The sequence below is a fragment of the Centroberyx affinis genome, unplaced genomic scaffold, assembly GCF_046629955.1.
Source record: "Centroberyx affinis isolate AG114_WGS23_722 - 3 ecotype Tasmania unplaced genomic scaffold, CSIRO-AGI_Caff_v1 ptg003460l_1, whole genome shotgun sequence".
NCBI lineage: Eukaryota > Metazoa > Chordata > Actinopteri > Beryciformes > Berycidae > Centroberyx > Centroberyx affinis.
Window position 1 is genome coordinate 658,163 of NW_027281424.1, and position 24,995 is coordinate 683,157.

The window sequence follows — 24,995 nt, forward strand, 5'->3', positions numbered from 1 at the left end:
AATTGATTTTAATACGTTCGTTACCAGGGCTATTTTCTTATTATTTTTTATAAGCAAACAACTTGTATTGACAACTCACGAACGGGGAAGTAGGAGCTAGGAGCTTACGAGGAGCACTTGAAAGCAGCAAGAGAGTGACGAGAGACACACAGAGAGCGAGAGAGAGGATAGAGATAGAGAGAGAGAGAGAGAGAGAGAGAGAGAGAGATGAGATGAGATGAGGGGGTGGCTAAACTATCAATGTTAATTTTATGAGAGCATGATGTTCCATAACCTACAACACTGTGGACTGTCTGGTATCGAGCCAGATCTGCAGTAGAACACAAATAGAACACATAAATCACAAAAAAACAGACAACAGTAGTGCACACACACTTCTCAATATCCGTCCGTTTTGCATAAAGTGGGAACCGAAACGGTAATAGGCGGATATAAGACAAACCGTCTCGACCTCATTACATATTTATGCATAGGCGGGGCGTGGCCAGTGTGACCGGGCTCAGCCAATGGCGTGGCGGCGGGGGGAAGAGGGCGTTCCATTCCGTTAGGAGCAGAAGTTCAACAGCGCGAGCCGAGGCAGTGCTTTGGAAAGGCAGATAGAGAGGGCAGCGGCGAGGGGTGGCTGTACGACCCTCTTCAGGAGGGGGGGGTCTGATTATAACAAAAATATATACACACATGTGTGAACGCCTTAGCCGCACGATAGGTCATATGTGGATAACAGTTATTTTAGAAAGCATACAGCCGTGGCAATACATTTAAAATGCCTATTTTACTTTTCCTGTTAGACACGTCCGCTTCTATGAATCAGCGCACTTATTTGGGTACGACGTATCTGGACGTTGCTAAAGGCGCGGTTGAGGTCTTTATGAAGGTAAAGAATGATTTTACCCCGACTTTTTTCAGCAAGTATGTGCCTTTGATGAGCTTAGGGTTCCTTGGAAAAGATCGGTCGAAATTAATATGTACTGTTTGGTTTTCTTTTGACAGCTGCGTGCCCGAGACCCGGCTAGTAGAGGCGACAGGTACATGCTAGTTACATTCGATGATCCACCATACGGAGTAAAGGTAATTAGCAACTGGTACATTTTTTTTATTTGATAAGTCGAAAGTATTTTTCTGTCAGTGAGACTTTATTGTCCCTCTGATTTGTAGCCAGGGTTGGGCGGCTTCCCGGTGGCGAAAACGGCTTTTTTTTGCTCTAATACCCGCAGACCCGGAGCAGCGCTGCCTCTGAACATCAGCGGACATTTTGCTTTTGTGTTGAGAAAAGTCTCGGGCGTTGAGATGGAGGCGGAGAGATTTATTATCGTCTCTGACGTCTCTCTTTTTTTGACGTTACACAGTCTGGATTGGTCGAGCACCCCGCCCATCACCCCCTACCCCGCCGCTTGCATCCTCCATGCATTACCATTGGCCAATCTGGACTGAAAGTTGATAAGCCCTATTCATCATGAGATTCTTTTTTTTTTTTTTTTTAAATTATTATTAAACATGATAGTTCGCTAGTAGTAAATTATCATTATTCACATGATAATCATTTGTCATGCTGATATTATGAGCATTATAGAAAACCCATCATGGCCCAGAATGTGTGTGTGTCTCTCTCTCTCTCTCTCTCTCTCTCTCTCTCTCTCTCTCTCTCTCACTCACACTCACACTCACACTCACACACACACACACACACACACACACACACACATATACAACCTGTGAATCACTGCAATCATTTCAGAGGCTTTCTGTCAGGCAGGCCACCCTCAGCACAAACCTATTGAGTTGTTTATGACCTTGCACATCTCTCTTAACTTTTGCATGCCCAATAAAATACTCTGTATGGCACCCATGAAGCCCTGAATCCCCTGGTCTGATTCAGTGGCTGATCTGTACTATCAGACGTCTTTGGGCTTGCCTAACTCTACAAAGAGTGCTCTGAACACAGTATGCTGTAGGCTTACTCCATCCCATGTCATGAACTTCTGTTGACACACAGAACTATTTGCTTTTCCTGTATATTTTTAATTTTTCTGCTTGCTTGCCTCAAGGCCAGATATTATGTTCTGCCATAGCTGGAAAGTAATCAATTACTTTATCTTAAATACTGTGCACAGTTGTAAGGTTTAGAGTATATGTATAGAGGTATATGTTATAAAATATAGTACAAGTTATAAGGTATGTGTAGTATATTGGAGTAGTTAATTCCAAGGGTAATTTCTTGCTTTTACTCCACTGTATTTCAAAACTCAATGTCAAAGTATCCCACATCTACTCCACTGCACTTATCCAACACCTGAAGCTACTTTTTTACTTTGAAGAATAAGGTTTTGTACAGAAAACACATTATAAATTCATACAGATTACTTCCACCACAGACATTTAATCAAGGAAAGCATAGCCAGTTTAGCTCATTCTGGCTTAATCCACAGTATATTAGTTAAATAATCTAATGAAATGCTTTGTCACACTGACACACAAGGGCATTATACTAATGTAACTGCATCACTTTTGATATTTAAATAGGCCTATGTTTAAAAGCATATAGTTCCCTTCTCTCAAGTGTAATTTTGAAAATATTACTTTACTTTCACTACTCTATTCTACGATCTGTCACATTTTGGTTCAACCGTCAGTGCAACATGGAATATACAGTCTAATGTATGAATTTGGATAGTGAGCTATTTTTTTCCCATCAACCAATCTATAGTGTTGTATGGTGTTAACATTAAAAGCTGTGAATGAGGCAAAATAATTGGCAGATTCTTTAACACTGACCTCCATGTTAAATCATGTTACAAACAAGCAAAAGGACCCATTTTAGCTCACTGCTCCAGCACTTATATATGACTGTGTATAGGAATCTGCGTTCACAGGTGTTGCGTCAAATAAAGCTTCATAAAGAGAAATTTGTACTGTCCTGCCATAGCACTATGTGTAAGACTGGGGTCATGACTTGAAATGTGCATTATGTGTGGATGAGATAATCCGTCATTTATTCAATGCTGTAGTTTTTTTATTTTGTCATTGACCTTGCAGTAGTCACCGTATATGTAGACCATGGCTGAACACATCCCACTGAAATAGTCCTGCCTAAAACATATTAGACAAACAATCCAAGATCTGATCCTGCCCCCTACATAAAACCATCCAGGTGCTGCTTTGTGGAGCACTTTCTCCTCATTGTAAAGTCTATCCTCAACTCTTCTTCCTCCTGCACCTTCCTCTCTTTGTCTTGGTTGCCTTCTCCTTTGTTGTTTCTCCCTGCTTTGTGCACAAAGGATTATGATAAAAGGACAAGGTTATGCTGAATGGGACTGCTCTGATTGCACAGTTAGAGAGTTAATAAATTGTTGATGTGGATGGGGAGAAAGGAGGTTGGGTGGGAAGAAAATAGAAATATTCTGTAGTCTGAATTATTGAGTGCATGCTAAGCCTAACATTTCTGCAGGCCTACAAATGGGCCTTCAGTTAACTTAACACAAGATAACAATCTGATTCTGGGTCAGTATTTCGCTTCCACCTCTGTATGTGTGGTTATACTTTCTGTTTTGCCTCACCTTGCTCAGTAATGTTGCATGCATCACTTGTAAGCTGTTTACTCAATGTCATTCTTGTTACGTCCTGTGCCCTCCTAGAAATTCCACCCGAATGATGATGTTGGAATGATATCCCATGATAATCTCAAAATCTACCCACTGGCCTGATTCAGAGCAAATCAGCATGTTGATACTGTCACTTCTAAGCCTTTTCTCCCTATTTTTTTTTCTCTCTCACACTCTCCATCTCTCTCTCTGTATTCTGTCTCTCCCCCTCCCTCTCTGCCTTTAAAGGAAGTGTAGTAGTGCTTACCATTAGGATGGTAAGCTTGCAGGTCATCCTTAGATTAAGCATAAAGCTGTAGCAGTAAGGTACTTGACCTCACTGGTGGAAAGAGCAAGAGCAGTTACACACACCCACATCCTCTCCCGTGGAAATATATCTCTGTCTCAGAGGACAGGCAACAGTGACAAGTGTATTTTTGGCTGCTTGTCATGTATGCAATTAGACTCTTTTCTTTAAAAAGACCATCCTGCTTAAATGTAGGACCGAACAGTTCATTCTGAATTTTCACAAATTTATCTCCTTTTTCCAGAGCTCAATGTAACCTAATCTCATTTTATGGATATGTGTATCATTACATAATAACTTAATTTAGACGTAAGATGCTGCCTAGAACCAATGGGTTGTTTAGTTTTCAACTCTACCCAGAATGATGGTCATACGCTTGACATGAATGAGTTTGCGGTTGTCAGTGTACAAAACTGCTTCTGTGTTTTGTAATTACACAGTATGTGTATTTTTGGGCGTGTGTCTATTTTGGGTGGAGATGTGACAGTTCACCACGCAGTGTGACTTTAGGCCTCCTCCGTTTGTATGGAGTAAGGATATTTGCTGTGCAGCGTGTTCACAGTACAGTATCCATGTGTATTTCAGGCAGGCTGGAAGGAGAACCATGCCACCTTCATGTGTGAGCTGAAGAACCTGCAGGCATCTGGGCTGACCACACTGGGTCACGCTCTTCGCACGGCCTTTGACCTGCTTAACCTCAACCGCCTCGTCTCAGGCATTGACAACTACGGACAGGTATTTGACACAAACATCCTATTATGCATTTTTCTCCGAATGGCAGCAGTTTCATCCATGATGGCTATTGATGAATGACCAAGATATGAGTATTCTGCAAATGGTTTGAAAAGGATGACAGTGATTTTAGACAAATGCAGTCCCCCTCTCTAATTGACATATAAGCCTAATTGAGTATTTGAGTAGGAGATTGTGGAATGCTAAAGTCATTATCATGTTTTTGTCATCTTCGGATGATAAATTGTTTTTGTTTTTTGAGGCGTTGTTGTGAAACATAACACATCCGTTAAGAAAAATGAATAATGCAGTGAAGGTGATTGGTAAGGATTTATATTTTGATATTGATGTCATTCATTTTGACTTCTATGGAGATGATTTTCAAACTGGGGATCATAGGCACATGTTGAGACAGGCCACCCCCTAACTGAGAGGTGGGCAAACTGCAGACCCAGTTCGATCTTTCTGTTGGTCACCTTTGGGTCTCGACCCAGACTTTGAAAAACATTGCAAACAAAGAAGGAATGGCTGCATGAAACCATGTCAGGAAATTCACCCTTTACACAGTCAGCAGAATATGGGCAGCAGTAGAGGACAGACAAGGTGGCGTGTAACTGGAAAGTTGCCAGAGGGAGATAAATGCCCTTGAGCAAGGCACTTAACCCCCAGCTGCTCCAGTGCAGCTTGTCAGTGGCCGACAGTAGAAGACTGTGGTTGTACTGGGCAGCTTCTGGGTGTGAATGTGTGTAACTGTATGAATGTGAAGCAGGGCTTTGCTGACAAAGCACAAGCATGTTCAGTCAACTTTCCCTGGTTAAATAAAGGTTTAAAATAAATGTGATCTTGACTGCTCAAAGGCTTTAGAAGGCTGGAGACAAAAGCAGGCATATCTACTTTTCCTCGGGGCTTAATCCACTCCAACCTGTCTGTCAGTATTGTGACCAGCTCCTTACATGCATAATTTCTCAAAACCTCTGCCTGAAGGCAATGATGGATTAACACACTCAAGTAGTGACGCGAGTTGTGTGCATCAGGAGTGTGTAAATCTACTTATGTATTCTCTGTGTGTTTGAATGAGACAAGGCTGACCCCTACAGTACAGCAGGAGAGGCCTCTGTCCTCAAAGACCAACACCAAGACTCACAGGCAGATCAAGAAAGAAGTGTTAAAATGACGAGCTGCAGCACGCAATTCATGTCAATACACAATGTGTAATTACTGCTGCAACCATATGGCGGTCATGAGCTTACAGTTATCAGACGTTTGTTGCTAATGTTACAGTAATTACAGTGTTCAAGTGGGACTTCTGTTTATCCATTATACCAACATACAGCATGAGAAACAAATGACATTTTGTATTTGAGGTGAGAATTTGTTGAGACACAGAGAGCAGACGAGTCTGTTGGGTCTGGAATGTAGAGAGGAAGGCAGACTGAAGGAGGTCATTGTTTGCCTGAACTTGTTTTGTAATTGGTGAACTTCACCGTTTCCACCTCAGGGCCGTAACCCCTTCTTCCTTGAGCCGTCTGTGATCATCACTATCACTGATGGGAACAAGCTCACGCACAGCTCTGGAGTGCCGGATGAGGTGAGAGCAGTGACAGCCACATTAGAGATACTCTGTACTGTTTATAATAATGCATTACCACAGGTTTTAGCAGCAGTTATATCACATAATTTTGTGATAATTTACTACTATTAAATGCTTAAATTGATATATATCTATTAAAAATTAAAAAATGCTATTACTACTACTGCTGCTGCTTATACAACTACTACTACTATCATAGCTATTTCTACTATTACTACTACTAGTACAATGACTACTATTACAACTAATGATATTACTATTATGACTTTCACCACTGCTGATACTACTACTACATTTGAAAACATTAGGACTATTCTTCAAGATATTGATTACTACAGGACTTTTGGCTGACAAATAAATAGCTAAAGTAAGCTCCAAATAATCACATTTTAAAGACATTTAAACCCTTTGTAATGAATTAAACTTTTCAAACTGAAGCAAGCACACAGATTTTCTTTCGAAAATGTAACCTTTTCTAGTTTTGTGATAATTTTTAATTTTGCCTAAAGGGTTGGGCTTGCAAAACCTAAGCCAATTTCCATATCTTTATCACCTATCATCCTTTCCTTTCTTTGCCCGCTCCAGCTGCACTTGCCTCTGAACTCTCCGCTGCCAGGCAGTGAGCTGACCAAAGAGCCCTTCCGCTGGGACCAACGCCTCTTCGCCCTGGTGCTGAGGCTGCCAGGAGCAGCCATACCAGACAGCGAGCAGCTCGGTAGCGTCCCCACAGATGAGTCTGCCATCACCCAGATGTGTGAAGTCACAGGAGGTTCGGCACTTTTGCTTTGGTGCACCACCATTGCTCCTGCATTGATAACACAATGTTCATAATCAATTGTTCACTCTTTCTAGTAGCTTTTACACATTCTTTCTGTTATGTATGATAGTCATGCAGAATGGCAATCCTCAGTCTATTTCTCTCTCAGGACGATCGTACTGCGTGCGGACACAGAGGATGTTGAACCAGTGTCTGGAGTCTCTGGTCCAAAAGGTTCAAAGTGGTGTTGTCATTAATTTTGAGAAGACGGGGCCGGATCCGCCTCTGGTAGGGGAAGGTAAGTTCTTAGAGCATCATTAAGAACAAATTTAAGAACATGTGTATGAACCTTTGTAAAAATAGCAGTCATCAAAGCTATCTTTGGATTTGTAGTTTGGTAAGCAAAAAATGTATGACTGCTTAAGACCACGGGCAAGGACCTAAAACATGAATCAAATGGTGTATGCACTGCTTTTCTGAAAGCAGTATGCTTTTTAGTATCAGTATCTTACCATATTCGTACAGTTAGATGGAGTAAAGATCCTGTGTGCAGTAAAACGTTTTTGATTTTGATACCAGCTTTGGAGTCCAGATTATCCCTTGCCTCTACTCTTCAAAGCGTGCCATTGCTGTAGTAAAGAATAATTAATTTTAACTGCCAAAAACTGCCTCAACCTCAACTCAATTATATATTTGTTTCACCTCGTTTACTTCTTTAATCTTTAATCCCCGTTAATACTTTTTTTCAACAACTGTCACATCTTTGCTTCATCACAGCCAAAGTACACAAAGTTTGTAATTAATGATCTTGATTCATGTTCACTTCATTAACTATTCTTGTAGCACATTGCAATATCAATGAGTTGCCTGCAATAAAAAAAGAAAGGCATTTTTGTTTTGTGTACCAGTAGAGGGGGAGGGGGGTTCTCCAAAAAAGAAAGAAAAACCAAGGCACTCTGTCCAGATAGGATTATTATAAAGCCTTTATTAATGTGGCTACATATTAAAAATAGACCAACACATATTGACCAAAGCAGGTCTTCTTCATGAACACCAGAGACCCAAAGCTGTGCTTCTTTTGCTTATTTTTTACTCTTATCTAAATAATTTGAGATATTTGAGAGGATTAAAAAAATATTTTATCAAAGAAAAGTAACTCTGCTTGTGTTTGACTGATGGCTGCTCTCTAACGCCCATCAAGACTAGGTGTTTGTGTTTTTAGTCTTTTCCCCTTATCGTGTCGCTCTTTTGTTTAACAGATGGCTCAGTGGAGTCGAGTCGTCCCGTGTCGTCCTTTAGCCCACAGCCCTGGCACAGTTGCCACAAGCTCATCTATGTGCGGCCTAACCCAAAGACAGGGGTGCCGGTTGGGCATTGGCCCATACCAGAGTCCTTCTGGCCGGACCAGAATTCTCCTGCTCTGGTGAGCTGACAGAGGCTTTAAAGATCTCAGTGGCATCTTTTTTTTTGTTGTTTTGCAGATGACGTCTTTTAGAATTGGAAGTTTGTTTTCATGATTTGTATACCCGTTTGTGCATATATTCATCTACAGTAAGTTGACAATCAGGTCTTGGTTTTACTTAATAGAATGGGAGCCTGTTAATCTCCTGATAATTAATTGCCTGTGTGCTATTACCCTCTGGGACCCTTACAGTGTATCTACCAGACACTCACCAACATGCTCTCTCTCTCTCTCTCTCTCTCTCTCTCTCTCTCTCTCTCTCTCTCTCTCTCTCTCTCTCTCTCTCTGTGACATTAGCTGTGCTGTCATGAGTTCTGCACCAGTGTTTTTTTTTAGACTTAGAGCTAATTGATGAGGTGCCAAAGTCTGCAAACTTACTCTGTGATTTGTGTGAAATGAAATCCTTCTCATTTACGTTTTTTATTGCTTTGTTTTACATTCCTGTCACAAGGACATCATGCTAATACTAGATGCATTTAACTTCGGGTCCTTAACACAGATAATGATGTCTAACAGTTTCTCCAATTCTCCCTCCTCTGCTCTTCTCTCCCCCTCTCTCTCCATCCCCTGCCCCCAGCCGCCTCGCTCTTCCCATCCTGTGGTGCGTTTCTCTTGTGTGGACTGTGAGCCCATGGTGATTGACAAGCTGCCCTTTGACAAGTATGAGCTGGAGCCCTCTCCTCTCACCCAGTACATTCTGGAAAGGAAGTCTCCACACATGTGCTGGCAGGTAGGGTAGATATTCACACACCCATATGCACTGCTCGTGTGTTTGTTTGTACTGTCACCCGTGTTGCCTGAGGCGTTGTCCTGAAAAGCTGAATTAATTAGGTTGCTAGCTTTATTCAAAAATTCAGATCTACAAAGGTTCTCTGAAGTTTAGCTTTTAAATTCAATAACCCAAAATAATATATGACTTTATAATTCTGCTTTTGGCTGTGTTTAACTTGTGTTTAACCTCCAATGTCCTCAGGTATTTGTTAGCAGCAGTGGGAAGCAAAGTGACCTGGGCCAGCCCTTTGGCTACCTTAAAGCCAGCACCACTCTCACCTGTGTCAACCTCTTTGTCATGCCTTACAACTACCCAGTCATTCTCCCACTCCTTGGTAAGCAATATGGCTATAAACCTTTCTTTTTTAATCATTATAAAACCTTTGGGTCAGTGGCTCTGAGCAGATTTTGAATCAAAGCATTCCTTTTCTGGGGTTCTTCCTAATCTGAAATATTTTTTGATAGTTAACAGCTTTAAACATATTCACAAATAACAGCGCTCTTATGTAATAGCAAGGACATCGTTAATAACAATGCTATGCAACAAATACATCAATACCAGTAAGGGAAATGTGGGGTCTACCCACAGCAGGCAAGGTACAGCACCCTGCGCAGCCCAGAGGAGCAAAACAAAAAGGGAGGAGCTGGGAGAAGTTTACCTGATGACGCAGGGAGACATTGATCCAGAATATTGACACTTTTTCTTGTCACAGTCCACCCCTCTTTGTCTCCTTTCAGATGATTTGTTTAAAGTGCACAAATTAAAACCAAACCTGAAGTGGCGACAGGCCTTTGAGATCTACCTGAAGACCATGCCTCCATACTTCCTCCTGGTAACAGAATATAGTTATGCCACTTCTCCTGCTGCCCTTCGTGAATCCCTCATTCACATGGACTAATGTGCATGTTTATGTTTATATATTGTTTTTGCATATATCTAATATGTCAAATTCCCTCTCGCCATCTTCTCACAGCCCTTGAAAAAAGCACTGAGGATGATGGGAGCTCCCAACCTTATTTCAGACAACATGGACTGTGGTCTAAGTTACAGTGTCATCTCCTACCTGAAGAAGCTCAGCCAGCAGGTAAATGCGTCCTGCACTCAGACTGACTTGCGCCATCTGCAAGCAGGTGGCCTAGTGGTGAGAGAACGCCCTTAAACGCGTGTTTGTAAGACTAAGACTGTAAGGAATATAATTGTACACTGAACAGTACAACAGTCAAACTGGGTGATTTGATGGGGAAGGACAGCAAGAGCATCCTCCTTATGAACACAAATTATTGAATGAATCCCCCTTGTTGCCAGAATGTGAGGTTGGAAATTATACTTCACCATCCCTCATGTGACTTAAACTTGGGCTGAAATCAAAGCAGGAAAATGTCAGTGTTCTTAAGATAATCAACACTGATGCTGTAACACATGTTCACAAAACTCAAGTTTCTGACTCACTCTAAAACATTATCACTCAAAAACTGAGAAAACAAAATATGTGTTGAATCTCAGGGGCTCCAAGTATAGAAATACAACAGTTTACCCAGAAATACTTTGATCTGTCTATGTTCTAAACAAGAATACTCCTCATCAAAATCTCATGTCAGTCTGACTTGTAGCTTCTGATCAGACAGCTATAAGAAGTACTCTTTTTGCCCCCCTCTTGGTCTAAAGGCAAAGATCGAATCAGACCGCCTGATAGTATCTGTGGGGAAGAAGGCCCCCCAGGAGACCGGTATTAAGGTGAAGAACCACTCCAACTCGCTCTCTCTGGCCCACCGCCGCGACTTCAAACAGCTGCTGCAGGGAATCACCGGGGAGGTGTCGCTTCGCCCGGCTGACATCAACTTCAAAGAGTTTGCCGGCTTCCAGATCGCCCTGCTCAACAAGGTAGACCGGGGACAGCGGGGTCACTTCTGAAATGTATCACATATTTCCCCCTGGGTGGCAAAGTCCAGAGTGAAAACAGGGCAAGTGCAGTCTTTAGTGGGTTGTTTCTCACTAAATTCATCACCTGCCCACAGGATCTGAAGCCTCAAGCCTATCGGAACGCCTATGACATCCCAAGGCGGAACCTTCTGGATCAGCTGACACGAATGCGCTCCAATTTGCTGCGGACGACGCAAAAACTGATCAGAGGGCAAGACGAAGGTATATCATCCTAACATTAAAAGGAAAAAAAATACTTATTCCTGGCCATTATCCCACATGCTGATGAAACTGGCTCTCATTAGTCAAGGAGGGGAAGTATTAGCTCCTGCCTTCTTTGTGCTACCACTATGAAATTCCGCACATATATGCTACAACACATGTATGTTCTAGAAATTGAAACTTCAGAAATATTCTAGAAATTGAAACTGAAACATCACCCACATTATGGAAATTTTCTTTGTTGTCCATGATTGGCCCAAAGGCTGTGCTGCATCATGGGCAGGGGGACGGGCAGCCGTTCGAGGACCTTGAATCATACAGAGCCAAAACACCAAACACCTCCAAACTCCAAAAAATAGAATTATATTGAAAACGAGATCAGTTTCCTCCTCATCACAGTTTATTTAGTTATTGCAATGTGATGTTTGCAACACATAATGTCTTTGATGTGGGTTTACGTTTCCTGTAGCAGTTGTCATCTATTGCTGTCTGAGATGTCTGTTATTTACCACTGAATGCTGAGATCTTAAGGATACTAATTATGCCGTGTGGTTGTTGTAAGACTATCTGCACAGTATCCCAGTGGCTCAGATGGGAAACTATCAGGAGTTTCTCAAGATGATGCCGTCTCCTCTGAGAGAGATTGACCCTGACCAGCCAAAACGCCTGCACACATTTGGGAATCCCTTCAAACAGGACAAGAAGGTAATAGTGTACTGATAGAAAATACTGGTTGATAGAATGTACTGTATATAAACATACTGCGGGGCTTAAGAAAAGTCTTCATTCAGCATTTAGTCCTTTAACCTTTTTATGTATGAATTCTGTTCTCTCGTTTATTTATCTCAGGGGATGATGATTGATGAGGCGGATGAGTTCGTAGCGGGTCCCCAAAACAAGAAAAGAGGAAATTCAGGTGACTCCAACTCGGGTGCTGCTCTGAAGAGAAGGCGGAGCATGTCCCCGCTGTTGCGGCGGCCGCAGACTCCACCCATTAACTCCAACCATGTGGTGGGGAAAGGTCCGGCAGGGGTTCAGGGGCAGCAGAGCCTCATCAAGCCCGTCCCACAGCACAAAGGTAGTCAGAACAACAGATTCTTTATTTTTTTTTCTTGTTTATATTGTTTGGCTTTTTCACACATGAATCAACAGCAATATAAGAGCACTTGAGAACTTGTAAATGTGTTATGTTATAATACAACGTACATAAACATTAACTAGGACAATTTAATAGAGAAAACAGAAAACAACAACTATAACAACAACAAAAACAGTCAACTTGGTCAGAACCGATAAGACTTGTATATGTAGATCATAGGGATAATGTTGCACACTTCATTGTTCTGGGGAATTAATAGTAAAATATTGATGGAATGGCACTGTACAGTAAAGTAGTTTCAATTTATTCTTTGTTGTTGTTCTTAAAGTCATTTAATTGAATGCATTCTTGGTTCCCCCTACAGGAGTGGATGGCAACAATGTGGTAGTCACAGAGAGTAACGGCGAGGGCGTTCTTGGACCGGAGTCAGGAGACAGCTGGCCCGCTGAGGTGGACGCTGTGGCAGGAAGCCCGGCTTCACTCAGCCTGGGGGAGCGGGCAGCTGAGCGGGGAGAGGACATTTGTGCGATGGAGGAGAGACTAGAGGAGGACGGCCTGGATGAGCGGCCCGTGGAGGAGAAGCTCAACTGTGAAGGGCTGAGTCCGCCGAGCCAGGAGGGGGCGCTGGAGGATGCCGAAGACGACCCGGCCGTGCCTGAGACCATAGTAATACCGCCACTAGATGGCAGCCAAGCAGAGCTGCGCACTCGGGTCATCAAGGAGGTCCGCAAGCCCGGCCGCAGTGAGTATGAAAGGCACACAGCCTGTTCGTCCTTGGCTTGAGATGTACACAGTCACATGCTGCAATACGTTTTAACACACTACACTCAATACATGAATCAATATATTAATGGTTCTATCATAACTGAGAGGAGACTTGACATTTATGGTTAACACACATTGCAGGTATTACATTTTTTCCACACTTAAGCTGCTGAGGTGAGTGTCACATTTGGGATCTTTTGGATGTTTGTTCATCTGTATGCTTCTGTGCTGTTTCTCAGACTATGAGGCAATATTCAGACTACTGCAGGAGGTGAAAGGACCAATTAATGTCCAAAGGTACTTCCTCCATCATGCTATCAAAGAGGCTGCCAGGTAAGAAACGATGATTACACAGAAACTATTACTCAATACTTCTGTCCATATACATTTGTTCAAATGTTTTATCAGAGCCCATTATTCATGTAGTTCAATACGAGTGATGTTTATCACCATAAAGCATTAGCATCATCCAGCTGAACAATGTGCCATTTAGACCTCTGCCTCTGCAGTCTCATCATATTGTGTAGATTTAGTGTCCTTGGAGCGCTGCAGCTATTAATACTGAGTCACAACTACACTGCAGTCATTTTTATAGAAGCAGGTTCAGCTGCATGAAAAGGCATGTCTTCTGGGTTGCAGTTGGAAGCTCGGTGCCTTGAAATGAACAGACAGTCAGCACAATTGCCTCTCCCCATCCATTGCCCTCCTTCTCTCCCATGTCCTTTGTCTCTCTCTCCCAGGTTCAAGAAGCGGGTCCTGATCCAGCAGCTGGAGACGGCTCTTGCCGAGCTAGAGGAGAGGCAGACAGCAGCCGCCCGGCTTACCAACGATCACGGCAGATAGTGAAGAGACCGAAGGTTCCCTGCTATCAAAAACTGTCCGAAAAAAGGAACAAGGAACTTCCCTGCTGAGGAATACGCCATGGAGTGTGTGGGATATCGCCACCTAAAAGGAACGACCTTGTTGTTTGGCCCTGAAAAGAAAAAGAGGGGGGGGAAGGGGGGGAAGGGGGGGGGGGGGGGGGGGCATATGCCCAGACTGCAGATGCCCCTGCTGTCCTTGTGCCGTTGTATCACATCCTGCTAGAGGTGGAGGTTAAGGGGTTTAACTGGAGGAGGGGCCTGGGGACAGATCCACTGGGGATGAGCAAAGAGACTTTGAATATAATCCTCTCCATATTGACTGATGCCTTTGACATCCGTTTGGCTCTTGTCTGTGTCCACACACATTTATTCAACCCACAGACGCACGCACTCCGTACAATAGGTACACAATAAGCAGACAGATCCTTCAATAGCAGGGGACGGGATTTTTTCATGTGAAGCCTGTATTTCAACTACTATCCCCATGATTTGTTCAGGACTAAAGCTGCAAGACAGCTACTCATTACTATTGAGAGCAAAAAAGGACCTTTGTTCAGCTGGTCTGAAAATTAAGTGTTATTGTAATGTAATGCTGCAAGCATACTTAATAAAAATAAGTAATAAATCTATCGTAGATCGTAGATCTATGGCTCACATGAGAAATCTGGTCTACCTCATATCTTTAGTGTTATATCCAAATGTTTTGGGCAGGTTGGACAGTACCCTGCCAAATTGGAAGCAGACTTATTGTGTCCATGGACTAACACAGGACAGTTGTACTCAGTTTATTGATTCAGCATCAATATAGTCCTACCTGCCATTACAGCAATAGTAAATATTCAGTTCAACTTAAGGACTGTGAGGATGCCAGCTGTTGGAGTCCATCTTGAGGGGATGGAGCCTGACCTAAGACCCCCCCCCCCCTCCCTTACACACACACACACACCCATAATCTCCCTCCGCAGCACCACAGTCACTCCATTGATGCCTCCCATAACTAACTGTGTTCCAAGGAATCTGCATCTGCCTCGACTCAGCCGGCAGTCACCTGTTGTTCAACTTGCACAGCTGGTAATCTGCCTTCTGCTGCATTTTACATCCACAAAACGCAAGTTACCAACTCCTCCCTCGTTTTCCTTTGTTTTTACGACAGATGTACACTACTTTTTAATGTTCATAAGGAATATAGACTATTTTTGTGAAGTTGTTTATTTCAGAGTATAAAAAATAATATTTTGAAAGAAATGTTTAAAGCCCGTTTTGTAAACTGTTAAATATATATATAAGGGAAAGTTTTATGAACCCCAGTTTTTTTTAACAAAACAACTTCAAAAATACAAACAAAAAATAAACTACAAATATGTCCTATTGTCTGTGTGTGTGTCTGTTTGTATATTTCTACCTAGCAATGAGGTTTAATGGCCTATACTGCCCAAACAAATGCACCTTTTGCACTCATAATGAATCTTCAGTAAACATCATTCCTTTCAACAGATATTATGACTGAAACTGAAGTGAAAAGCTTTGTTCCAATATTTCAGGAGCAGTAGGTTGGAGCAGAGTATAAGATACAACTTTGGAAAACAGACCCATACTATTAACTTTCTAATTATCTATTTTTGATCTGCACACATGTCCTTTGTAAAGCTGTAAAATTGGTGTGAGCAAATACTGACTACACATCAATTCTTCATTATTAAATCCATAGTTATGAACCAGTGTCCATTTCAGAGAGATGGAAAGAAACAGGTGAAACATTTTCTGCTGCAACGCATGATTGTTTTCTGCAATATTCTGCAGCCTTTAAATACAAGGTGAACTACACATTGAAAGGAAAACAACATTTTCAGATATAATCTTAAATTATAATTTGATGGATCAACACATCCATCAACAGAAAGCTTAAACTATCTTTGCATTGAACTAAATTGATTCCTAATAAATAAAATAAAACCATAGGTAATAGGCTATATGTTGTCAGAAAAATGTAATTAATGTTAACAAATCAAATGCATGTGAGTAAATCAAAGGTGCAACAACTAATTTAACTGAATAACTCTATTACAAAGTGCCTACGATACAGTCGCAAATATGGAAATGTATTATTTATTTAACATGTATATGGTTAAAATTGCTAAAACCATGTTCATAACCTATTTATCAGAAGACTACTGGACATAAAGGAGTGAAATAACATTTATATCAGCTGACTTATGAAGGCCTGTAGGTGGTGAGAAGCGTCCCGGGAGCTCAGACTGGGAGACTGGAGGCTCAGCCGCGCTTCAGTGACATCTAGAGGCGGCGAGGCGCAACTGCAGGACATTTTTGACAATTTTCTGCATAATTCCCTGACTCCTCAATTTTTTTCTGCTGCGCATCCCGTGTTCAGTGACGCGACCCGGTTTCCACGAAACCACCAAAAACGCATTTGTGTCACTATGAGACACTTTGGATAAATACATCCACCAAACAGTATATATCTGTCCTGTTAAAACTTCCCCAGATACAGATATAAAATAATTATGCAAATGTTCCTATGCATAATCAGTATTGGAGGAACATCTTGATTATCAAAAGTCACAGGCACAATCTCAGTATACAGTCACTATTACTGTGATTCAAAATATTTTTCCCCCATGGACACATTAAATACTAGATTCAGCAATTTCAATTTCCCCCAGTCTCTCCAGTTTGTAGATGCATTTAATCCCTTTTGGTTAGTAAAGATGGAGATGTCATCCCAACTACGAACAAAATAACCCCCTAAATATTAAGTATTACAATTTATTAAAGTATAGTATTAAAGAGGTTCTGACACATTTGTAAAATCAGTATGCTTTTATTAAATTAAAAACAATCTGTTGAATCTTAACAAAATGTAAAATGAAGAGAAAAAAAAAACTTTGTCCAAATAAATGTACCATTACTTTCTACTTAGTGTTCACAGTATCATTAGACTTGCTGCGACACTACTCAGTTTTCTGTTGTCACATCTTGCCTCCAGTTGATTTCCAGTGACACAAACCCCCGTAACTCTTTATTGCATACAGAATGTACAGATTAGCCTTTATGCCTCCGGGAAATAGTCCAGGACGTAAAGGGTCCTCAGTTCATACAACAAATATCATTTCTGCTGACATGAAATAAAAAGACAGCTGCTCAAGTCTGATGTGTGGTTAATGAAACAAACTATTTTATGCCCCTTACACAACAAAGGATAGCAATATCCCAATTCAGTTCGGAAGGGACGAGAAAAAGGGGGCAGACGTCTCAAAACCTTAAGACTCTGAAGCGATTACATATATACAAACAAATCGGCTTGAAAAACTGAAGGGTTGGCACAGTCAAGTGTTAAATATGGTGGTGACCACTTTTATGAACAGAGATGCATGTCTGAACAGCATATTAGTTTATGTACAAAGACAAATTAAAGTAGGGAAAATGAATTCTCACTTTGTCCCTCCATCTAACCAAAAAAGCTCATCTGTGCACAGAAGATGACACGAGGGCAGGAAAGGCCAGTCTCAGTGGAAATGTTCCAGCTTGCGTAGTCGTAAGGGGTTGGGAAGGGCTTGCTGGTTGCGTACGGAGGAGGCCTCCTGCTCCGGTGTGCGGAATAGCACCCTGCCCCGGTGATTGAAAAGGTAGAAGGACGGGTGGTTCCTCAGTGTATCAAATGTTCTGAAAGAGGGTAAGATTATGAAAACACCGGCACAATATTCTTCTGTATTCATAGAGATGAACAGGCAGTTACTCAGGTTTTAGACACAGATATTACAGCAGGCATTACAGTTATTACTGCATAACTCAGACTGGGCTAACTCATCTTGCAATAGTGGATCCCAAGTCCCTTTAGTTGGGACATTTTAACACCTTTTAATCACCTCCTCTACTAAGGCACTGGTTCAGATTTAAATGCAAATGAATGAAACCTTTAGGAGTTAAACACTGGTCTTGCACATACCAACTCAAAAACTGACCTATAAAATAAATCTATCTATTGGAACAGAAACCTGTGCAGGGAGCGCTTCATGTATTCCATTACCTCTTGGATGGGAATTACGAACTGAGCAAAAAGGAAACAATTTTGACTATCAATGGTATGTGGCGTAAAAAAATCCAAGTCCAGGCACTTGTGTGGATTTTGAAAAATAAAAGCCTTTACTGGACGACTGGAATATTAAAACAACTAGAACAATGTTCTGGCAGACCTTTTATTATAAAGGAACAAGGCAGAATTATGAGCATCAGTGGTATATGTTGCATAAAAAAATTAGAGTGCTCTGATGAAAGAAGATCAGATTGTCGACATGCAATCTAACCCAATCTAATTAAGGCTTTTTATTATTCAAATCCACACAAGTGCCTGGACTTTTTTGGACTCATAATTGGCCAAAAATCACACATTCATATATCTCCCCATGCCACATATAGGCCACAAAATAACTGAGCATCCAGTCACTAATAGCAACGGGAGACGGTTTTTTATATGCGCCCTCAAAAACAACTGGGAATTGATTCAAACGTTATGTCCTATAAATACGGGGTGGCAGCATGTTGCAGGTTTCCCCTGTGGCTACATGTCATCTAGGGGAATCAGGTGTGTGAAGACTCCTGTGTGACAGATGAAGCTTACTTGTTTTTCAGCTCTGAAGAGGCATCCATGTCTTTGAACTCTCCAGCAATGTGGACAATACCATAACAGGTCACGACAAACGATAACAAAGTTTGTAGGACGATCTGCAAAGACAAAGATGAATGACATGATATAGACAATTCATTAGAGTTTTTATTGTAAAGGGATTCAGAAAATACCAAGATAAAAATCACTCACATCGATCGGTAGTGTTTCGTTCTCCTTCTCTGTGAGACGCATGTAAGACCGATCTGATGGGGAAATAAATTACATTAGCAAGCCAAGTCAACACGGCAACATCAAATGTTTAACGTAAATACGAACTGGAACAGACCCTTCCCTCGGGATATTTATTCATAATGTAAAGTCTGAATGAGCTAAATCGATAATGGTTGTGTTGTAATGCTAATAATTTCAGATGAGGATTGAAATCTTTCAGCCTTGCACCCATGCCATTGATTTTGAGCGGAGCTAAACTGCGCTAGCATCTAGCTAGCTGTCCGGCGGAAAGGCCCAAGGTGTATCTCCGTTTCATCGACCTGCTCGCGCCCTCCGGCAGGAAATAAAACCACCGGGACGTGTGTCTTTACTTCATCTCCAAAACTTACGTTGTGCTGCTGAGAAAGCCGCATGGGCTAAGGCAAAAAGCCCAACGCCGACAACTCCTTTCCAAAAAGAGGTGGCCATCTTGAACCAGGACGATGAGAACTGAATTCACTGTCGTAAAAAAAGAAATGTCGTAAACAATCGCAACCCTTCTTCTTCGACGGTTTTTTTTTTGGTGCTTGGTGTCTAGCGCATTACTGTCACTAACTGGATTAGATAAAAAATAATATATCCAAACCACATACAGCTATGCAGAGTGTGACGTTGTTTTATTTGTTGATTTTATTTTGTCATTTTAAATTACTAATTCGTTTGAAATGTTCCAAAACCATTAGTACCGAGGGTTCTTATTTTGAGGGAATGACGTGACATCCGGTAGCACCACTCCCTTTCCTGTTAGCTAGCTTACAGCATCGAGCATTCATGTCCTAACAATATTAGCTACTTATTCTTCATTTGATTTATTTATCCCATACACAGTACTTCGTTGACAAAAAAAAATAAACATGGCAGAGGCCATTCAGAAGAAACTGCAGTCGGAGGTAGAGAAATACACACAGATGCAGAAAGGTAAATGCTAGCAAGCTAAAGTGCATGGTTGTCAGATCGTGCTATGTTGTAGCGAGCTAACTGGCCATATTAGGACAGCTATAGCCTTACAATAAACTAGTCAGCTATTTCATGTACTGTTAAATGATTTTGTAACGATGGCAACATTTAGCCATACATACCCTAGCTATATTCATATAATGTATGTGATAAAAAGGATTACGTTTCCTCATTAACACCTGTTTGTTGTGCAGACGTTAGTAAAAGCATGTCAGCCAGACAGAAGCTGGAGGCGCAGCTGACAGAGAATAATATCGTCAAAGAGGTAAGAGCTCGTTTTCTCGTGTGTGATTAGTGTGATTAGCCTGTTGAAAATACTGTGTCCAGTGCTAAACACGTGTTCTCTCTCTCTGTCTTTTCAGGAGCTGGATCTGCTGGACAGTGCAAACACAGTCTATAAGCTTATTGGCCCCGTTCTAGTGAAGCAAGACTTGGACGAGGCCAAGGCCACTGTCACAAAAAGGCTAGAATACATTAATGGAGAAATGTGAGTTGCACTGTCATTTACTGAGTGTGTAAACAGTTGCAGTAAATGTGTACAGACCTAAGAGTCATTCCTAAGTCTAGTCTAGTCTTGTTTATTTATATAGCCCTTTATCACAAGCATGTCTCAAAGGGCATGACATTGCATCATATACAGTACATGTCCTATACATACTACATCATATATATACATACTACATAGAGCTGCAACGATTAATCGATTAGTTGTCAACTATTAAATTAATTGCCAACTATTTTGATAATCGATTAATCAGTTTGAGTAATCTTTTAAGAAAAATAAGTCAAAATTCTCTGATTCCAGCTTCTTAAATGTGAATATTTTCTGGTTGCTTTACTCCTCCATGACAATAAACTGAATATCTTTGGGTTGTGGACAAAACAATACATTTGAGGACGTCATCTTGGGCTTTGGGAAACACTGATCGACATTTTTCACAATTTTCTGACATTTTATAGACCAAACAACTAATCGATTAATCAAGAAAATATTCAACAGATTAATCAACAGTGAAAATAATGGTTTGTTGATACTAATACTACATATACACATCATATACATCCTATATTATGTCATGTAGGTTACATACATCATATACATACTACATACTATACATCATATACTGTCATATACATCACTTTACTAGAATACATACATCATATACCATACTACACAAACACACTCATGCCTATGGGCAATTTAGAGTCTTCAGTCCACCTGAGCTGCATGTCTTTGGACTGGATTCCAAACTTATTGCACCATCCAACACTCAAAGGGTAGCAGGGAGGTTTGGTGGATAGATAAGGTTTCTCCGTCACAGTCACTTGATCCATATAATCTCTGTGGATAGAGACTTCACTCTCTCTCACCGTGACACTGATACCTGTCTAATTTTACCGCGGAAGACAATGTGGAAATCTTTTTTTCCTCCCTTGAACTGTACAAACCATGCTATGCGATTGTTGTCTTAATTACAGTCCATTGTACACTATAAAATCCCAGTGAGATGAATTATTAGGATCCTGCTATCAGCTAGCAAAGTTGTGTGTACTTTTACACACTAGATGTTCTATTTGAATTTTATGCTTTGATGGGTCTATAATTTATTTTAATGTTCGTTTCTCTTCTGCAAAAAAAAATCTCCAATTATTGTACTTTTTTTGTGCACAACAAAATGTTCAAAATGTCAAAGGATGCACAAACTCTTGAGCATGATTGTATATCTTTGGCAAACAATCATGTCACTCAGCAAAAGTACCTGAGCTATAGCAAGTCTTAATAATTATGTTAAAGCATTTAATGTACACAGACTGTAACTTAGTCTAGTACTGCTGCAACTTTTTAAGGTTCCTCTAACATCTTTTTTGTCCCCTGCTGCAGTCAGAGGTACGAGACGCTCCTGAAAGACATGGAAAAGAAATCTGAACAGCATCGGGAAGTCCTGTCCAGTCTACAGCAGGAGTACCAGAGAGCTCAGGGCCTCGCTGCTGGCAAAGTCTGACCAAAAGATGACGCTGCATGCATGCTCGCTCACACACACACACACACACACACACACACACACACACACACACACACACAGAGGGAGAGAAAATCCAGCAGAAAGAGTTGATCTCATGCTACGATATAAACTGAGAACAGAAGGCCGAATAGATTCTGCTTGTTTCCTGTCATTTGCAGCAGTGCTTAGTGTTACTGTGACTTTTCTGTTGTAACTAATAAACTTGTTTTTCATGAAAGGTCATACTGTTTTCTTTATTCTCCTTCCTTGCATGGAGAGTGTCTTCCATTTCCGTGCAAGACAGATAGATTAAAGATAAAAGGAAACCACAGAACAATAGTGAACTGAGCTCAGTGTGTTGTGCGTGGATTCTGCACTAAAAGGTTTGACCATGCCCTAAAACTTATATTACTTTTGCTTTTGGCTGTGTGTGTGTGTGTGTGTGAGTGAAAGCACGGGGTGGAACACCTCTTCTGCGAAACATTTGCTTTAATTAGAGGGGCAGGCAGCAGCCACCGGAGCAGATGTTGGCCGGTCGCTGACCCGCCCAGAGCGCGCAGCCCTTTTCTTCTTGCAACAAGAAAGAGAAAGGGCGCAGCGGTGCCGCATTGTTCACTGTTAATTGCAAATGATATCCAGAGTTGAAAGGCAATTCCCCCATCGTCAACCTCCAACAGAGGATTAAAGCAACATGAACAATCAAAGGGGCGATAGGTAGCCTATCAAAAGAAGTCCTCTGAGGTCTTAAGAACTTACTATAGCAACCTCCAAATCAAGGCAAAATATCCATCAACAACAGAGATTTTGGTCTGTGGCGGGTCAACCTGGTTCTCAGTAATAAAGCGTTTAGAAATGTACTGGTCCTCATCCATTTGGGCGGCTTATTTGTATTCACAGCACGCCTAAACTATAAACACATATTGTTTCATTGCATTGATGATCAATGTTAATGAGATAGCCTAGAAGTTCAGATGAAACACAAACAGGCATTTGATGCCAAATTTAAGGCAGATTTACTCACAAGGCAAAACAAATAGGCTAAATACATAAAATCGAGGAACAAAGTTGTTTAGAATTAGAATTAATTCTGTGTAACTGGGGTCCTCATTTTTTTTTGTCTTTATTCGATGTTTTATTGGACTCGACAATGCAATGTGAGCACGTTCAAACTTAAGTTTGCCTATTAATGTGCTATAGCCTAATTTCAAATTAAATACGAGTAGTATCAAATTAAAGTCGGGCTAAAAGCAGTGACACCACAAACTCCCAGATGTGTAAAATCCACAGTAACACAACAAGGCAATGCCAGAGGCTGTTTTCGTGCACGAGCTTATCGCCTCTGACGCGTGGGTGCCAGTAGACCCATTAACACCTTAAGGTGCCAAGTGTTTTTATAACAGCCTACCTCTGTGTCTTTAACCCTGGCCGACACGTGGCAGACGGTGTTGCCTTCTTATCAATGGCAACTCAGCTTTGCATTTCACAAAATCTATGAAGTTTGGTTTAAGTGAAAGTAAAAAAAACTCACGTTTTTACTACGTGATCACTGCAAAATACTCATAGCTTATTGCCTTGGTCTCAATTTTTCTATTCACTTAAGTTGTTTCAAACTTAGTTTGCAACTTTCCCTTACGGAAAAAAACAAAAACACAAAAAAGTAGGTCACTATCAACTCACTATTGACGCACTATAAGTCCCTATACAGGAGTAGCCTAGTCTATATTATAGGGATATCATAGGAAACCTCCCATGCGTACCTACGAGAACTGCAGGCACCAAATGGTTCTGACACTTTTAAGCTGAAACCAAAAGGTGAGTTTTATCACTCCTCTTCACGCGTGTTCGTGTTGTGCTGGAAATAAACCTGCAGGACCAGCTTCTCATTAAACTGTTTAGACCTGTGGTATGATTATAATAATCTATAATAATCTTTATTTGTATAGCGCTTTTCAAAACAAAGTTACAAAGTGCTTTACAAAACATGATAAAAGAGTACAACATACTCAGGAGTCCAACGTTATCATAAATAAGATAAAAAATAAAACATGAAGCATAGACACCAAATAAAACAAAGTTTATAATGATGATCTATCTAGGGCCAAAACTGGGCCAATTTCTTTCTTTCAAAGTTTAAGGTCATCAGCCTCTGAGCGCCTGTCTGAACTCAAACTGGAAACCTCTAAGTAGATACATCCGCAATGCTCTAATCCTTGTATTCCTTTCAGGCTATAGCCTAACTACTGACAATAAATTCTGCAGTTGCACCCATTTAATCTTCATTTAGACAGATGCTCCTCAAATGAAACCTTAATCTGATTCCCAGTTTAATTCATTTACTCAGTCCTGCGGGCTTTTCTCCGGGGGGCGAGAAAAGCTTAAAGCACACAAAAGAGCATCCTGTGCAGAGATCAGCGCAGCGGGACTAACGCCTCCTTTGATGCGGGATGTTGTCAGAGACACAAACAGGAATGCTGCCATCCACCTACCTGACAGAAACTCCCTCAGTTCAGACACTTCACTGTAGTTTGTGCCATGTTTCTCCATGCCGCATGGCACAAAACCTTTCATTATCCCTTTAAGAACTAATCTAATATATTTCAGAAGGATACTAGACCCATGGAAATATCAGCAGCCATATTATAGGAATGTTATACCACAGGAGACGAAAATACCAGAAAGTGCATATAATTGCCTATAGGAATATAGTTCATTTTTTCGTTATAGGTTTGTTTGTTAGGAAGCATGGCTCTTATGTCTATTTTATTGTTAGGTTGTTCCTGTAATGCTTATGCAACCAGGCTGCAAAATAAAGCAAAACCATCCTAAAATCACCCCAGACTATTAAATGTGTGATTTTAATAGGCTGCAGTCGAAAATTCCAGTTACATTAAGGATTATTCCAGGAATTATCAAAATGGCATCAATTTCTGGAAACTGAAATTACGCAAAAAGGTTTTATCACAATATTGGCTCAGCCTCCCTAATCAGCCTGTTGTTTCTGAAAGAGCAGAACAACTGAAATCCACATCCATGCTGACTGCCCTCTCTATCTCTCCTTCACCACAAACAGGCC

The 24,995-nt window shown here is 41.1% G+C and overlaps 3 protein-coding genes across 7 annotated transcripts; 2 read left to right on the plus strand and 1 right to left on the minus strand.

The window, feature by feature from the left end:
• The first annotated feature begins 598 nt into the window (after window positions 1–598).
• On the plus strand, window positions 599–14,182 carry ints6l (integrator complex subunit 6 like). Of its 5 annotated transcripts, none has more exons than XM_071539403.1 (18): window positions 599–874; window positions 991–1,068; window positions 4,471–4,620; window positions 6,116–6,244; window positions 6,794–6,977; window positions 7,135–7,263; window positions 8,225–8,388; window positions 9,005–9,157; window positions 9,401–9,533; window positions 9,937–10,031; window positions 10,173–10,283; window positions 10,865–11,080; window positions 11,215–11,341; window positions 11,904–12,046; window positions 12,191–12,419; window positions 12,805–13,182; window positions 13,445–13,538; window positions 13,946–14,182. In XM_071539403.1, exons 1-18 carry the CDS (start codon window positions 764–766, stop codon window positions 14,046–14,048), a joined length of 2,727 nt encoding a protein of 908 aa, XP_071395504.1. In that variant the 5' UTR covers window positions 599–763; the 3' UTR covers window positions 14,049–14,182. The 5 variants fall into 5 exon arrangements, 4 of the variants coding, with proteins under 4 accessions (XP_071395504.1, XP_071395506.1, XP_071395505.1 ...); XM_071539405.1 differs by having other exon boundaries at window positions 6,116–6,205; window positions 12,191–12,422; window positions 12,808–13,182; XM_071539404.1 differs by having other exon boundaries at window positions 6,116–6,205.
• A 2,712-nt stretch (window positions 14,183–16,894) lies between these two features.
• On the minus strand, window positions 16,895–19,413 carry mmgt1 (membrane magnesium transporter 1). The gene is made up of 4 exons (XM_071539455.1): window positions 19,313–19,413; window positions 18,903–18,955; window positions 18,705–18,808; window positions 16,895–17,749 (listed from the first exon to the last, which is right to left on the minus strand). Exons 1-4 carry the CDS (start codon window positions 19,389–19,391, stop codon window positions 17,593–17,595), a joined length of 393 nt encoding a protein of 130 aa, XP_071395556.1. The 5' UTR covers window positions 19,392–19,413; the 3' UTR covers window positions 16,895–17,592.
• A 295-nt stretch (window positions 19,414–19,708) lies between these two features.
• Window positions 19,709–22,156, plus strand: pfdn6 (prefoldin subunit 6). Its single transcript, XM_071539469.1, has 4 exons — window positions 19,709–19,880; window positions 20,114–20,184; window positions 20,282–20,406; window positions 21,802–22,156. The coding sequence occupies exons 1-4, from the start codon at window positions 19,817–19,819 to the stop codon at window positions 21,920–21,922; spliced, it is 381 nt and encodes a 126-aa protein (XP_071395570.1). The 5' UTR covers window positions 19,709–19,816; the 3' UTR covers window positions 21,923–22,156.
• The last annotated feature ends 2,839 nt before the right edge of the window (window positions 22,157–24,995 follow it).

What these genes read in the sequence shown, in the direction of transcription:
- ints6l (XM_071539403.1), top strand. Translation starts at nt 764, where the DNA reads ATGCCTATTTTACTTTTCCTGTTAGACACGTCCGCTTCTATGAATCAG. An exon ending in GCATTGACAACTACGGACAG is followed by an intron (nt 4,621 to 6,115) that starts GTATTTGACACA and finishes TTTCCACCTCAG; the next exon opens with GGCCGTAACCCCTTCTTCCT. An exon ending in GATGTGTGAAGTCACAGGAG is followed by an intron (nt 6,978 to 7,134) that starts GTTCGGCACTTT and finishes TTTCTCTCTCAG; the next exon opens with GACGATCGTACTGCGTGCGG.
- mmgt1 (XM_071539455.1), bottom strand. Translation starts at nt 19,391, where the DNA reads ATGGCCACCTCTTTTTGGAAAGGAGTTGTCGGCGTTGGGCTTTTTGCC. An exon ending in GGCTTTCTCAGCAGCACAAC is followed by an intron (nt 18,956 to 19,312) that starts GTAAGTTTTGGA and finishes TTTCCCCATCAG; the next exon opens with ATCGGTCTTACATGCGTCTC. An exon ending in ACGAAACACTACCGATCGAT is followed by an intron (nt 18,809 to 18,902) that starts GTGAGTGATTTT and finishes TTGTCTTTGCAG; the next exon opens with ATCGTCCTACAAACTTTGTT.
- pfdn6 (XM_071539469.1), top strand. Translation starts at nt 19,817, where the DNA reads ATGGCAGAGGCCATTCAGAAGAAACTGCAGTCGGAGGTAGAGAAATAC. An exon ending in ATACACACAGATGCAGAAAG is followed by an intron (nt 19,881 to 20,113) that starts GTAAATGCTAGC and finishes TTTGTTGTGCAG; the next exon opens with ACGTTAGTAAAAGCATGTCA. An exon ending in GAATACATTAATGGAGAAAT is followed by an intron (nt 20,407 to 21,801) that starts GTGAGTTGCACT and finishes CCCCTGCTGCAG; the next exon opens with TCAGAGGTACGAGACGCTCC.